Below are 16,192 nucleotides of genomic sequence, written 5' to 3' on the forward strand. Positions count from 1 at the left end.
GGAAGCACAATGGAAGCTTTAACGCTGTCGGGTTAAAAATAACCAGACAAGGAGCAAGCAACTCGGAACACCGATCAAAACATGAAACCAGCATGAAATGCAGAGTTACAGGCCATAGGATACAGTATGTATTAAGAAAGCACCGAACATAATATCACACAAGGCTTTGTTGATATAATATCCTGTGTCCCACTATGCATATCTTTCTGGTTTTTACCTTTTGACCTGTTTTTTCTGCAACTTCAATATTTTGCGTCTTGGTGTTGTTTCTATTTTACAAGGAGGATGTGTTTTTTCTACGCCTCTTGACATATTTGGTTGCGAGGAAGTGTTCAAGCCGTGTCCTCCTTTTTGCGTTCTCGTCTTTGGCGCTCTCTCCATGATGAATCTAACCCAACTCGTCCATCGTTGCAATTTACGAGTCCTTATCTGTGGAATAGTCTTGATTATAATGTTCAAATTTCACCTACACTTCATGCCTTTCAGAATCAATTAAAACATTTTCTACTAAATTCAACCTAGTCTACATTCTTTAGTGCTGTGGTTTGTGTTTTTTTTTCTAATTATAACATGTTTATTTGATATTTTCACTAGTATCCAGTGCCTACTGCTGTAACATGCTTTTGCCATATAGTTGCGTTATTTGTTGCTGTCGTCTACGTCATATGTAATAGCTTATAGTGGTCGGGACCCTTAAACAAATTTTGTTGGGTCCCTGAAATTGTGTGTTTGTATGTCATGTTTTATGCTAAATAAATACTTTCTTTCTTTCTTTCTTCCTTCCTTTCCTTCTTTCTTTCTTTCTTTCTTTCTTTCTTTCTTTCTTTCTTTCTTTCTTTCTTTCTTCCTTCCTTTCTTTCTTCCTTTCTTTTCTTCTTTCTTTCTTTCTTTCTTTCTTTCTTTTTTCTTCCTTTTTCTTTCTTTCTTTCTTCCTTTCTTTCTTTCTATCTTTCTTTCTTTCTTTCTTTCTTCTTTCAATCTTACTGACCTCGACTAAATTATTTATTACGAAAGGTTATTCGAGTTGTGTTAAACGTAACAATGTTGGCGTCTTACGTTTTTCACTGGCAGTTCTTAATCCCTTTGCACTGGAAGGATCTCAGCAAGTGGAAATGGCGACCTCCGTCGGTGAGTAGCCAGTGGCAGGTGCCCCAGCTGCCACGGTGGGCGAGTGAAAAACTGCCCACCGGGCTAAGAACGAACTTGGTATATTACCTATACGAATAAGTATACTACATTGGAAGTAACGAACCTTAGTATCCCACCTCGAATATAATCGCCATTCTTGTGTTAACCTTCGATATAAAGAACTTTAGTTTGCCACCTCGGATATAACAAACAATATTGTGCTCACTTTGGACATACAGGACCCAAGTACGTCACCTTGAACATAACAAACTTTAGTTTGTAAACTCGAATATAATTAACTTTAATGAGTTACCTTGTATATAACGAACTTCTGTGTGTTAACCTCGGATATAACGACCCCAATTGTGTCATCTCGGATATAACGAATTTTCGTGTCTGAACCCGGAATTCAAAGTGCTTAGTGTATCGACTTCAGATATAACATCTTAAGTGTACCACCAGGGAAATAAAGAAGTTTGGTGTAGTTTATGTGGTTGGTGTGAATTTAACGTCTCAAAGCGGCTAAGGCTAGGAAAGACGCCGTAGTAAAGGGCTCCGGTAATTTAGTGTGTCAAACTCGGATCTAACGAACACCCTTTAAATAGGTACCCATGGTTGTTTTTGTATTTCGCCTCCATTAAAATGAGGCTACGTAACCGGGATTCGCTCCCGCAATCTTGAGATCAGCAGCCGAACACCAATGTAGCTGTGCCACCACGGCGGGTAGAAGGTTGCTGGTGCTTTCCTTTGTCACAGAGCTAAAGCGACCTATAAAATATCGGATAATTTGGAGTCATCTACCAGGAAAGAACCTGCGAACAAGCGGAGGCACCGTGCAAGAACGGAAACGAAGGCACGAGCGCAAAACGCTAAGTTGAATCTGCTTTCATACACTGAACAAGATATTGCCAAAGTTGCCACTTAAGGTCCAGTTGCCTTAAAATAGGTAACTAATTTGTCGAATGCGGTTCAGGAATGCTTATATGGCATACTTGATAGACGAGCCTAGAATGACAGCGCACTACGCGCCACCAGAAGGTGCTTCGGGAATTGTTGTGTATAGACCAGTGTTCAAACCACTGTTAGCATCCATGGCTTTTAAAATAAACATGCAGTTGTTATTCATGTGCTCAAAGTGCAATTTGATAATAAGCCTTGTCTCCAGCGGGACATCTATTTGTCCAGATAAATCAAGTATGTGGGATAGCTCATGTACGGTTGTTACGAGTTGAGACACAGCGGAGAGTCCTTTCCTGAAACCATGCTGAGAAGGTGATAGTATTCTATAATCTTTAAAAAAATCTTGTATGAAACCAGCGACAATATGTTCCAATAGCTTTCAACACGTGCTAGTAATAGATATAGGACGGTGATTTGAAACAGTTCAGCGTTCTCCTTTCTTGTGTACCGGCACAACACGTGCTTTTCTCCAGACTGATGGTATTTTTAAGGAACGAAACAGCGCAACTAAAACGAAGGACCAAGAAAAAGAGAGACACGAACACACGCTTTTTCTTGGTCCTTCTTTTTAGTTGCGCTGTTTCGTTCCTTAAAGATGCAATACCAACTCGCCCACTATGCTATGTTGCTGATGGTATTGCGCCTAATTTTAAGGATAACTGAAAAAGATTAGAAACGAATTCAGATAATTGTTCAGAATATCGCCTCAAGAAAGCATTGGGAATGCTGCCCGGACCAGCGGACTTATTATTATTTATATTTAAAAGCAATGCCAGGACACCTTCGAGACTCATTAAAATGCGATATGGGCGTCATTCCTACGCCCACGTCCCAAAGCTTGCTCCTCGTCAAACGCTCTGCACCGGCGCGTTCCTTACCTGGCGATGTCCGTCGGGAAAGGCAGTGCGGCCCCCTTGGCGCTTTTGATGGCCCTGAGCATCACGCCCATGAAGGAGAGGCCGGAGGAGGGCACGGCCGCCTTCTGGGCGCTGCGCAGGAGCTGCGAGGAGGGTCGGGTGACGTCATTTTCCATTCGCAGCGAAGGTAAGTGGCGACAGAACTCTACAATTTGGAGCTGACGCCAGGGTACGGAGATCAGGGAGCATGGTGGAACATTTATATGTCCTGTGGTCTAGGCTTCTTCAAACGTAAACCTCTGCATCACTTTGATGCCTGGTGACGTCATTCGAAAGGAACGTTTCGTTTATGTTCATGGCATGCTTAAATTAATACCTTCACTGGAATTTATAACTTCTTATTTTTACAGGAAGAACTCGCAAGCGTTCAACAAATGCTCTTAATTAGCCGCTGCCGAGCAGCCAGTGGTCGTAGGTACCTTTGTCACGAAATCCAACGCCTGCGGTTGATCCGAAACATCTGAGCCAAATGCTTTAGCAGTACCGACGTACAATGCACTAAGAGTACGCCAACTTGCGATACACGCTCTGCACCAAAACAAGAAATACAATTGCGGCAAAATTATAAAGGTGAGTCTATCTTTCGTTCTTTACGATTCGCCTAGTCAAGTAAGTCCTAAACTGCGTCTTCTAACCAGCTCACCACTTCCCGGCTCCGGTTTTTTAGTATCAAACCAGGTTGTGCATCACATAAACACAAACATTAGCCCTCCTCCAGAACATATGTTTCGTTCACTGCTAAGGCAAAGTTTTGACTAACAGGCAAGATTCTTCTTCACTTCTGTTTTGGAACCGTGATGCGAAGCATGAACCTGAACAGGGAGACTTTGCTACGAGAGGAACAAAAAGATGAAACAACTAGTGTATGTGGGAAACATGACTTTAAATCCCCAACATGAAAGAACAGTGATGTGTCGAAAAGGTCTTTGATCCAGTGATAACTGCGCCAAGCAGTTCCGGGTGATGCAGCGATTATATGCTTTTTATTTCCACTGCATCTTTATCATTCACGCTCTTCGCCACTGCCTCAAACGGCACAAAAGCTCCAAAACTGGCAGGCGTGGACTCCCTGCATTCAATTACAAATCAAGAAAAAAATGGCAAAAGAATTACGCTGGATTATAATTGTAACTACCACGCAGGATCCCATTTTTGTTCAGGAGAATGAAAAAGAACAGTCCTCAAGAGAACGTTTTTAATTGCGGAATGATTTTTAACGTCATCAAATTGATTTAAACAAAATACGACATGTGAAATGCGCAGCGCCATCTCTAAAGGTTCTGGCGACTAGACCCGCCTTGTTTGCTCGGTCGAGGGTACGAAACGGTCGCTCGGCAGGGTATATGCTTGGGCTTGTTGGTTCATATTTGAAAGGTAAAAACGTAGCGCAAAGAAACAAGGACACAGAAAGGTTTGACGGCGTGTTGGTCGTAATATCGATATAAAACCACCTTTCCTTTCTGAAATAAACCATTGTTGGAAGTTAGCGCCGTGCGGTGTCTGTCTTTATGTGTCCTTGTTTCTTTGCGCTACGTTTTTACCTGTCGCTCGGCGTTGCGCTCAGACTGCTGCTCTTCGTGTGAAAAGTGAAATGTTGATGCTGTGTTGCACAACACAAGGATACTACAGTGCGTTCAAAAACAGGTTACATTTCAGCTTCCCTTTGTCTTTTTTAGTCGGCGGTAATGTTTCAATGAACGCTAACGGCAGTGCGTTGTATCGTATAGGCGCGCTGACTTGCCTACAGCGTTCCCTTTCTGTGCGGAATTTTCACTAACCATAATAGGTGATTTGTGTTGATACTGTGACAAAAACAGGCTCTGTTGTCTGTGATCAAAATGCCGAGAAAATTTCTTGAATTAACTCCAGGATAGTGCATAGTCGATCGCACGCAAACATATTGACGTGTACTTGAAAGACGAAATTTTTGCACTCTGAGTCCCCTTTTTTGCTCGAGCAAGTTGTCCTGTCGAAGAGAAAAGCTTCCATTAATTTGCCGTCATATAATGGTCATGTGCACTCATTGCACACCCGCTACCGACCTCGATCGCTCGCCCGTGTGCGACGCGATGTTAGTGCACGTTGAAGAACCCAAGGTGGTCAGAATTTATCCGGGGCCGTGCTCTACAGCGCCTCTTTCTCTTTACCTTTTTTCCGTTTCTCCTCCATCCCCTGCCTCGACGCACTGTTTAGGTGGCCACTGAGACCTGAGAAAGTTGCTATATCTCGCTTTTCTCAAGCATCATCATCAGTATCAGACTGACTAAGCCAACAGCAGGACAAAGGTGTCTTCAAGATCTATCCAATTAACCCTGTCCTGTGCCAGATGATGGCACCTTATCCGCGCAAAATTCTTGTTTTCGTCCGCCCACCTAACTTTCTGGCGTCCCCTACTACACTTGCCTTCTTTTGGTATCCAGACTGTTACCCTTAACGGCCATCGATTATCTTGCTTTCGTATTACATGCCATGCCCAAGCCCACTTCTTCCTCCTTATTTTGACTAGGATGCAATTAATCCGTCTTTGTTCCCTAACACCCACACTGCCCCCTTCCTGTAGTTTAACGTTACATAAGGTTTTTCTTTCCACGGCTCGCTTCGTTTTTTTCAGTTTAAGTTTAACTTTTTTCATGACCCTTCACTTTTCTGCCCAAGAGGTGCGCACTGGTAAAGTACAGCTGTTATATACTTTTCTCTTCAGGGGTATTGGTAATTTGCCTTTTAAGATTTCCAAGTATCTGCCAAATAAGATCCAATCCATTCTTATCCTTCTAGTTATTTCTCTCTCATCGTCCATATCGTCGATCACTAACGGCCCTAAGTATACGTATTTCCCTGCAACTTCCAGCGCCTCGCTACCAATTGCAAGCTGCTGTTCTCGTCCTGAGACACCAATTTCTCTACATATTTCTCTTTTTATTTCTCTACATATGCAGTTGTGGGGTCCAAGTGCATTATCAATTTTATTATTGGTTTGGTTCGGTTTATTGGGGTTTAACGTCCCAAAGCAACTCAGCCTATGAGGGACGCCGTAGTGAAGGGCTCCGGAAATTTCGACCACCTGGGGTACTTTAACGTGCACTGACATCGCACAGCACACGGGCCTCTAGAATTTCGCCTCCATCGAAATTCAGCCGCCGCGGCCGGGATCAAACACGCGTCTTCTGGGTCAGCAGCCGAGCGCCGTAACCACTGAGCTACCACGGCGGTAATTTTATTATTGTTCTGCCAAGTAACAGCAGCTTGTTGCACGAGAAAATCATTCACTCTTCGCTCAGCTTTGGTTATCAGCCAAGTGTCGGAAACCAGCATGCTAACTTAACAGCAGCGCACAAAGCTTCAAAAACGTATCAAGTTCGTACAGAAAGGGCTCTAGGTTCTTTCTCTAGTGAAGCACGCGTTTCCTGAGAGCCGGGAAGGTCGCTGCAGTATTGCAAGTAGGAAATTGGGGAAAAAAACTTGATTCCCTGCTTGCACTATCACTGAAAAATACTTTTGCTCGTTTTAAATCGATTCCTACTAGCGCAATATCTGCTCCGCACACGTCTTCCATCTCGTTAAAAATGCGGCGTCAGAACATAAGAGAGCGAAAGTCACCACAGGCAGCTGCGTCAGACTCTGCAACGGTGACGTTGAAAACGGCGGATGTATGTAGCACATCGCAGTTAAAATGGCATTACGCAGCTGCTCGAAGTTTGTGTGTGGTTTTACTGCAGTGTACGCAGCTGCTAACGCCCGCTCGCACGAACGTTTACAGAAGTAACTTGCTCCGGGTCATCAGCACAATTGTGAGCAATTGTGCGTAAGTATGTGTGCAAGCCGTACAATTTAGTTAACCTCTCAGTATCGCATTAAGCGAGTGGTCTTATTGGAAATAAAGCAGCGAAGAAAAGGGGGAACGCTTGAGGTGATGCCTCATGAACGACAAAGGTACAGAGTTCGGTTTTCCCGATGTACTTCTCAATGCTGATTCTTCCTATCTTCAGCGGCAGTCTCAAAGCGGCGCTGGACGTGCAGTAAAATCATGTTGGCTATGCCTAAACGAAAAGGAAGGAGCTACATTTGGTTATAGCAGAGAAGTACACGCAGTGCATCGGCCAAAGTTTGGCTTTTGAAATTCTACTCGAGAGATAATTTACAGCCCCATCGGTATTAAGAAAGCACGCTGAGCAGGCTATGCACCATGTTGACCGAGCGCGATGGCGACCGGCTCCATGGCTGCTGTGTTGCCAGACCTCCAAGGAGTTTCGCATATTGTTTTTTGCGGCAGCATGCCTCGACAGGTTGTTAGCCACGATCAGTAGTTTAGCATTATACGCAATGGTACGAGTGGCAGCTACTGAACCGTTACATAAAACGAGTTCTGTAGTCCCACGTTTTCCACATGGATGATATGGAGGCCATCTAGAGCATACGGAGGTGATATAGACTATAAGGATAACAGTTATTATGGAAGCATGCGAACACAACACGACATTTTGAACACTGTGCAGCAATCATATAGCAACTATACGAAAGTGATGCAGAAACTACACAGCGAAGATATGGATTTTAATATTTTTTTTCTCTATCATATGGCGTCCTCCTGGCCATAATTCCATTTGAACGCTCATATGAAACTTTGTGAGCACGGCATGATGCGTCGGTGGGCCGTGTTATCGTCAGAGAGCCATACAGCTGTCAGAGGATAAACGTGCGTCCACACTGGGCAGACGCTTACTTGACTAACCTTCAGCACAGTGGTGTAGTCGGCGGACAGGTTGTGCAGCTGCTCAGCGGGTACCTCCGCTCGTGCGAAGCCGTACCCGCGGATGCCACGTGATGCGTAGCTCCTGATGAGCTCCACGGCCGCCGACGAGGAGAGGAAAGGCACAAGCTCGCGGCGCATCTTGGCCGGAAAGGAGAGGAGGAAAGTGGTGGCCGCAGACTTCTCGGCCTCATGGAGGAAGGTGTCCAGCTTGCCGCCTGCGCGCCGGCACCAAGTGAACAGCGAGAACACAACATGAGCTGTTTCTGATCATTTATTGCCTGAATACTGAGGCTATTCCAAACTCCTACAGGAGGTCAAGGAAATATAAAACGAATACAAGAAACTTCTGTAAGTTAAAAGAGAACACCCTTAGGAGACTACAAACCAACACATACCCAACGCCAGCTAAGTTACACCAGTGGTACCCTACACTATACTCTCCGCAGTGCCCACACTGTGGAGAGGTAGCTATCCTCTACCACATGGTGTGGGCATTCCAATTTAATCCCTTAGTTGACCGCATTATAAACCCCTCCGGGGAGCAGTGGGAGGCTATTCTACTCAGCGATGATCCTGACCGTCAGCACTGGCTGGTGGGGAGGGCCAGCGCAGCAGCAGCAGCCAGTGGACTACCGGACTAGGCGGCCCACCCACATGTTCTAAGAATATTGAGCAAATAAAGATGTTTTCAATCAATCGATCGATCAATCAATCAATAAATCAATCTGTAAACAAGTCAGTTCATGCGTAGCTGCAGCCGCAAGACATTTTCTCTCCAGGATTCAAAAGTAGCGTTGCACATCCCAGCGCAAGATGCGTCGGAATTTGAGAGGAATAACTGGAATTTAAAACTATAGCTGCCGAAATGCAGAAATTCCATGCAAAAATTCCAACTTTAGAATAGGGGTCAAGCGGACGTCAAGGTAGTTATGACTATTTCTGGCCCTAAACTAACGCACACACGAGATACTGCAAGATTCGCACCTATGGACATAGATTCTGTAAGGGTACCATTCCACCTTGGTTTCCTGGCTTTTCACTACAATCTGAAACAAAGGGGTACACCGCATTCGCCGAGATTGTGCCAGTTATGAAGGAAGGAAAAAAACGAAAATTGAGACGAATTGGTTTAAGGGCAGATATTTAACTATCTGGGGCCTAGTAGTCTACAGGTAAGATTTTATACTTGTAACTAAAAAGTTCATTTCCGGTCACCTGCAGTTGACTCCAAGCCAAAAGTACAAAACAGAAAATATATAAAATGACACTCCTAAACTCGCTGAACTGAGAATAGTAGAGAATTCTGATCAAGATGACGCAATTATTTTTCAGAGTTACACATGTAAGCTGTGACACCCATATCAGAGGAATTGTTGAATTGTCCATCCCATCATTCAAACAGCTATGGTTGCGACAGTCGCACTCGGGAGGCAGCACTATTCGACAGACTCGGCGACCTGCAAAGCGGATGGAATATTGATGCCTTTTGGTGACACCTTTTCTCGAGATTTTCATCAACAAACAAGACAGACAGGGTATCACTGCAGCACATAATTGGGGCTGCAGTGCAAAGATCAAGACACATAAAAAATCGACCGTAAACGTTTGTCACCCTGACTAAAAGGCGGCCCTCCATGTCTTATTAATGAAAAAAAAAAGTTCAGAAATACTGGCACCAACCAAGAGTTTATATTCAGCTCCACGTTTCGAGACCAACCTGGTCCCTTTTCCACGGGTGACTGGGATGCTATCCGGCTGCAGCAGGGAGCGGCCTTCGCTTTCGCTTCGTTAACAAATAGCGGACTCCATTAACTTACGCGGAAGGCGGCACTCCCGGAGTCTTATTCATGATCTCCTTTGTGAGCACTATGTTCCATAACTCGACATGAAGCATCTTGAAGCGATTGGTGGGCTCGGTGGCTGTGCCACAACACAGTTCTCTAATCCGCTCGTCTTCGCCATGCAGGTGCTCTCGCCCCTCACAGTCTGCGTCATGTTCCCTTTCATGTTTTGCGTTCCCTGGTCTAGCGCGATCGAGCATGCGCCCCTGCACGACGCAGCTTACGGAGGTCCCATCTATAAGGCAACCAAAAACGCCCCTTTTCCTGCAATATCGGCTAAAAACAACTAGATCCTCAGACCCGATTGAAAGGCCCCATCGTCAGCGACTACATTCAACGTGTCAACTATAAATGAACAGCGACCGTCACCCGCACTCTGTGGGCTCGGTGGCTGTGCCACAACACAGTTCTCTAATCCGCTCGTCTTCGCCATGCAGGTTGGTGGCCGTTACAGTCTCTTTTAAAAGAAAACGAGTAACTATTTACTGGTGGAGATCCCGAGCCCTCAGTGCTGCCTTGTTATCAGTGTTGAGTGCCTTCACGTTGTTCGTTCCTTGTTACTGTCGTGTGGTGATATTGAGAGCAACCCTGGTCCTGACAAGATAGACGTTATTCTTGACGAACTAAAAAAGATGTCTTCTGGCCAGACCAAATTAGTAACTGAAGTGCAGGAGCTTAAGAGCCAACTTCTCTCAATGGACCAAAAAATGGCAGATTTTACCACCCGTCTTAGCACTTTAGAAACTCACTGCGGAAATCTGTCTACAATGCGCACTGACCTAGAAGCAATCCAAACCACTACGACCGAAACGACTCGCCTAGTTAGTGTGATAGAGGCTCGCCTGGAAGACGCTGAAAACCGCTCCCGGCGAAACAACCTAATTTTCTATGGTTTACCTGATACCAACCCCTCTGAAACCTATTCGCAATACGAAGAAATAATCACTCGCCACTGCTCTCAATACCTTGATATCCAGTTAAGCCCAATCGAAATTGAACGTGCTCACCACCTCGGAAGACACTCTCAAGATCGGCAACGCCCGATTATCGGTAAATTTACATCCTTCAAAACTAAAGAATCAGTTCTTTCCAAAGGTCCAAAGTTCAAAGATACAGGCTACAGCTTAGGTGCAGATTTTTCGCGCCGCGTCCAGAATTGCTGAAAACAGCTTATAGCTTTCGCTAAGGCAAAGTCTGTGTCTTATTCCCTGCGGTTTAAAACACTGCATATCGGCCCAAAGCGTTACATTTTTGATGAAACTTCTGAAACTGTTAAAGAAATATCTTAACAATCAATTCACCCCTGCCGGCCACCGCATTATTCCCCACCTACACCTCGGGCCAACTTTTCCCTATCGGTTATCTTTACTAACATCCGCAGCTTCTTGCCGAAACACGATATCGTGTCAAACCTTATTTCATCATATGGCAGCGATCTACTTGTATTAACCGAAACGTGGTTGAACAGCGACATAAATGACTCAGAGATCCTGTTCGAATTGCCAAATTTTCGTCTTTTTCGCGCCGATAGGAAAGAAACCCGCGGAGGGGGAGTTCTAATTGCCGTCAACGAACAGTTATCATGCTCCGTCATCAATGTCTGCTCGGACTTGGAAATGCTATGGCTCATGTGCCGTGCTTCACCCCTGACACTTCTAATTGGGGTGTGCTATAGAGCACCTCGAAGTAGTCCTGACTTTCCTCGCAAGCTTCACAATATCCTAAATCAACTGGTTTCAAAGCACCCTAAGGCACATATCCTCCTATTTGGGGATTTCAACTACCCCAATATCGTCTGGAATAGTCAACCTCAGCCCATGGTCAGTCAGGAAGAGTCGAGAGAATTTTTTGATGTCTGTCTTAATTTTAATTTGACCCAATTAGTATCTGACCTCATTCTGACCACTCACTCAGATAGCTTAGAATCCCTTACGTACCTCCGCGAAATAAGCGACCATAAGGTAATTCATGCCACTTTCAGCTTTACACCTGTGTTAAAAGAACCTTCCCGGAAAACTATTATGCTCTACGACAAGGGAAACTACGAAGCAATCAGCAATGAATTAAATAACTTCTTGTCAATGTTTGAAACCTCCTTTCATAGCAGAAGTGTAAATGAAAACTGGACACTCTTCAAACATAAAATGGCTGACGTAACCAATAAATATATCCCGACGTGCAGTTTTAGGAAGCGTAATCAGAAGCCGTGGTTCACCAAAACAATGAAAACACTAGAAAATAAGAAAAAACGCGCATTTCGTACAGCAAAGCGACAAGGGAGCCCAAATACGTGGGTAAAATACCATGAAGTTGAACACTTGTACTTGTCCGCGATTGTAAAAGCTATGCGCTCCTTCTACGAAGTCGACCTACCAAAAATGATAGTCGATAACCCCAAAAATTCTGGAAAGTGATAAACCGAAAAGGAACGCGCGCTATCACCGTCACTAACAATGCCGGTGTTACAATGACTGATACTGAATGTGCAAACGCATTTAGCACTGCTTTTTCGTCCGTTTTTACTGACGAATCCGAATTTCCCTGTTCTACATTGCCACTTGTTATCACCACAGCCATGGAACCCATAACTTTCAACAGTAGCGGAATTTCATGCATAATTGATAAAATAAAGAACTCATCCGCTACTGGCGTAGATGATATAAACTCAAAAATTTTGAAGAACGCTAAACTAGCTTGCTCCAGTATCCTGTGTGCACTGTTTACGCAATCATTGTCTGAAGGAACCATACCTGACGACTGGAAAGTGGGGAAGGTCATTCTCGTCCACAAAACAGGTACTACTGATTCACCTCTTAATTATCGCCCTATTTCATTAACAAGTGTACCCTGCAAATTAATGGAAGATGTAATTTACAGCCAAATCATACAATTCCTAGATTTCAATCACTTCTTCCATCCGTCCCAGCATGGATTTCGGAAAGGTTTTTCCTGCGAAACTCAACTAGCCATTTTTCTTCATGACATTCACGCCAACCTTGACACTAACCTACAAACTGATGCCATATTCCTAGACTTTGCTAAGGCATTCGACAAAGTACCTCATCTACGCTTGCTTCTCAAACTCTCTCAGCTGAACCTAGATCCAAACATCATCGCGCGGATTAAAGAATTCCTCACGCATCGTTCTCAGTCCGTCTTTATTAATAATCAGCCCTCCCACCCGCTTCCAGTAACCTCCGGCGTCCCGCAGGGCTCCGTCCTCGGTCCTTTGTTATTCCTTATTTACTTTAACGACCTACCCCAGCATGTATCTTGTCATATCCGTCTGTTTGCTGATGACTGCGTTATTAATCGTTCAGTCACTAACCCTTCTAACCAAGAATCCCTACAGCCTGACCTAAACCATCGGCAAAATTGGTGTTTGCAGTGGCTGATGACACTCAACCCTAACAAATGTAAGTATATGCCTTTTCATCGCCGCCGAAATCCTTTTGTTTTCCAGTACACAATTTCTAACTCCTCTGTCGACCTCGTCCAGTCGTACAAATACTTAGGTATCACCATTTCTAATGATTTATCCTGGAGTCTGCATGTGACTAACCTGATATCATCAGCTAATAAAACACTTGGCTTCATGAAACGTCACCTGCGGGATGCCCCTCAACATGTAAGACTACAAGCATACATTTCACTCATCAGAACTAAACTGGAATTCGCATCGCACATCTGGAACCCTCACCAAGCATATCTAATAAACGCCCTCGAAGCTGTGCAGAACACGGCCTCGTATTCATTCCTCGTATTCATACGACGTTAGCATATCATCTCGAAATTTGCAATCAGGTCTATCTAATCTTTCTGCTCGCCGTCGCACTGCCAGTCTCGTCTTATTTCACAAGGTTTTTTATTCGCCACTCAGACAAGAACCCTACATCTGCGCACCCCCACCGCGCAGATCCCATCGCATCAGTCACCCTCTTCAAGTTTTGCGCCCACGTGCCCGTACTACTGTTGTCTCTAATTCATTTTTTTGCCGAGTAGCAGCTGACTGGAACGACCTTCCCCACGATATCGCTGCCATCACCTTCCCTGGAACATTCATGACTGCATTGAACACCTTTACTTCATAAAAACCCACCCCTTATGTAACACCCCGCAAGGGGTCTTTAAGGAAAATAAAGTGATGAAAGTGATGAAGTGATGTTCGACAGCCAACACAATCACCTTTTCGAAGGCGATTCTGTAGTCGGCGCGCAGCAAGGGCTCGGCGAGCGGCTGCTTTCAGAATTCATTGGCTGGACGTCAGTCTTCTGTTGCCTGATTCTCCGATTAGGTTTTTTCTTATCTGGGCAATGTATTAGGCCGAGCACTTAGAGCAATTTTTTTTTTTTAAACACATCAGTTTCTACTTCTTTAAGAACGCGGTATTTAGGCAGTGGTAGAGCACGGCTGATCGTTGAAACGGGTTTTTGAGACTCGTAAATGTCGTGTTTTTGTATAATGCTTGCGAGCGTCTCGTTGGCGCCCCTGGTATGAAAGCACAATGAGAGTGCGTTTCGTTGCTTCCTCGATGACTGGCCTCCCTGTAATCCGAGCATGACGACGGGAAACACGCTCAATAATGCCACGTGTGTAGCCATTCCTCTGCAGATCGGCGAACAAGGCGGCTTCTTCTTCTTGGACTTTGCTCTCATCTGAAGAGTGGATACGACGGATGCCTTCTCGTTAGCAGGGTGATTTTAATTAATTTTAATTCAATCACCTTGTTAAATCGAAGATTTAAAGGAGAAGAAGCCAGCGTGTTTGCCGATTAGCAAATGATCGTCTTTATTCAACGCATTTGCCCGTCGTCAGGTTTTGGAAGACAGGGAGGACAGTCATCACGGAAGTAACGAAAGGCACTCGCATTGTGCTTGCATACATGAGAGGCGAAAGGTAGACGCTGGCACGGACTCTGCGAAAACACTATATCTGCGTGTCTCAAAAACCCGTTTAAACGAACAGCCGCTGTACGGCCGGTATAGAGAGCGCAAGGCGTTTTGAGGAAAGCGTGCGCGCCGAAAAAAGAAGACAAAGGGAACTCTACTGAACAGTCCTGAAGGCGCGCAGTAAGTGCACCCCAGCGCAGGGGCCAGTACGGCCTCCCCCCGTGACCTTGGCGAATCGGGGTGCGCACGGACCGATTTTCAAGAGATTTCTAGCCCTCTCGAGAATACAGGGAGAGGTAGATTAACGTGTGCTGCAATGCCTCCTCTCTCTCTCTGTCACCGCCCTCGTCTGTATCTGGAAATTTAGAACCAGGATATTTAAGAGCGTGTTGACTCTTGCTATGCAGTTCTACACTCGCGGACAACTTTTTTTTTTTGCAATGCAGCAGAGGCTAGGCAGGAAAAGGAAGGAGACGGGTTTTGTACCCCTGTTGTGTTATTCATTATTCAGCTTCATAAATTCCCCCCCTTTCGGCCCTGTGCCTTCCTAGCCGGACCAAAAAACAATCCACCACCATAGCATGGGTACATAAGGCCGTCACTTTTCCTTTCCTGTCTAGCCTCTACTGCAATGCCAAAAAAAAGTTGTCCCCGAGTATAGGTAACTCTTCGAGCAGCGATGTAGACAGACTCGGCTTCTGGCAAGGCATGTAGAGTGAGCATGGAGCTCAAGAGTACTTTTGTGTCAAGTTTGGTAGCTGAGAGCTTTGTCAGGATTCGCGAAGCAATGTAAGCAGCCCCCCCCCCCCCCCCCGCCTTTCGGCACGTTGTGTAGAGGGAGCGTGGAGCTAGACTGTTACTTTTTTGACAACTTTGGTAGCTGAGAAGCTTTTGTTTCTTCGGTGAGTGTTTCGGTACTGTTTATTTAAGCGCTATAGAAGTCCAGTACCTTTGTTCATCCGTATGTCATCGCCTGTACAACGTCTCTCTGTCTGGCACGAGTCTAACGTCAAATAAACGAGCACCTCGAAGGAATCGAAGTGTAAAGAAAGAACCTATCATCTTCTGCTTTCTACCACGGCTCAGAGACCGCGTCCCCAAAGAAAAACAACCTGTTACCAATTACAAAATTCCATGCCCGAAGCGCCCGGCCACGCCCGTCGCCGATACAAAAAACCCAGACCAAAGAATCAGGCAACACAAGAAGGACGTCCGGTCAATGGTTAATGAATTCATAAGGAGGTTTCCTGGCAGAGCGCTGCAAGAGAGCCGACCACAGAATCGCTCTCAAGTGGATGAGCCCGTTGGCCGTGCAGCCTAAGCCGTTCAAGAGGCCTCAGGTCTAGTCATAGAACGTCCGGCTTACAAAACGACATTGAATTGTACTCCGGGAACATTCCCTCCCCCCCCCCCCCCCTCCCATCCCCGTAAGTTTATGGACTTGGCCACTTGTTAACAAAGTGAAAGCTAAGGCCGCTGCCTGCTGCTGCTGGCTCGCATTTCAGTCATCGCTGAAGAATTACACGAGTGGGTCTTGAAACGTTGGGTTGATAATAAATCATCGGCTGGTGCCAACATTTCTCAACTTTTGTTTTAAAACGCCGCCAGGCGGATTTCCGTCGGAAATGTTTCGTTCAGTGTCATAATTATCAAATCTACCAATCACAAAACGGGGAATCTGATATGAGGGTAATTACAACGGCATGA

The 16,192-nt window shown here is 45.2% G+C and overlaps 1 protein-coding gene and 1 pseudogene across 1 annotated transcript in view; one reads left to right on the plus strand and one right to left on the minus strand.

Moving 5' to 3' along the window:
* The window catches only part of LOC149344350 (uncharacterized), a 77,850-nt gene that overhangs the window by 14,220 nt on the left and 47,438 nt on the right, over positions 1-16,192 (minus strand). Inside the window, exons 7-8 of the mRNA XM_089547220.1 lie at positions 7,735-7,970; positions 2,967-3,088 (exon numbers count right to left, since the gene is read on the minus strand). Coding sequence (XP_089403346.1) covers positions 2,967-3,088; positions 7,735-7,970 — 358 coding nt within the window. The remainder of the gene's footprint in view (positions 1-2,966; positions 3,089-7,734; positions 7,971-16,192) is intronic.
* On the plus strand, positions 9,641-10,885 carry LOC149344351 (uncharacterized; annotated as a pseudogene).

The sequence above is a fragment of the Amblyomma mixtum genome, chromosome 5 (assembly GCF_055824585.1).
Source record: "Amblyomma mixtum isolate Tamu chromosome 5, ASM5582458v1, whole genome shotgun sequence".
NCBI lineage: Eukaryota > Metazoa > Arthropoda > Arachnida > Ixodida > Ixodidae > Amblyomma > Amblyomma mixtum.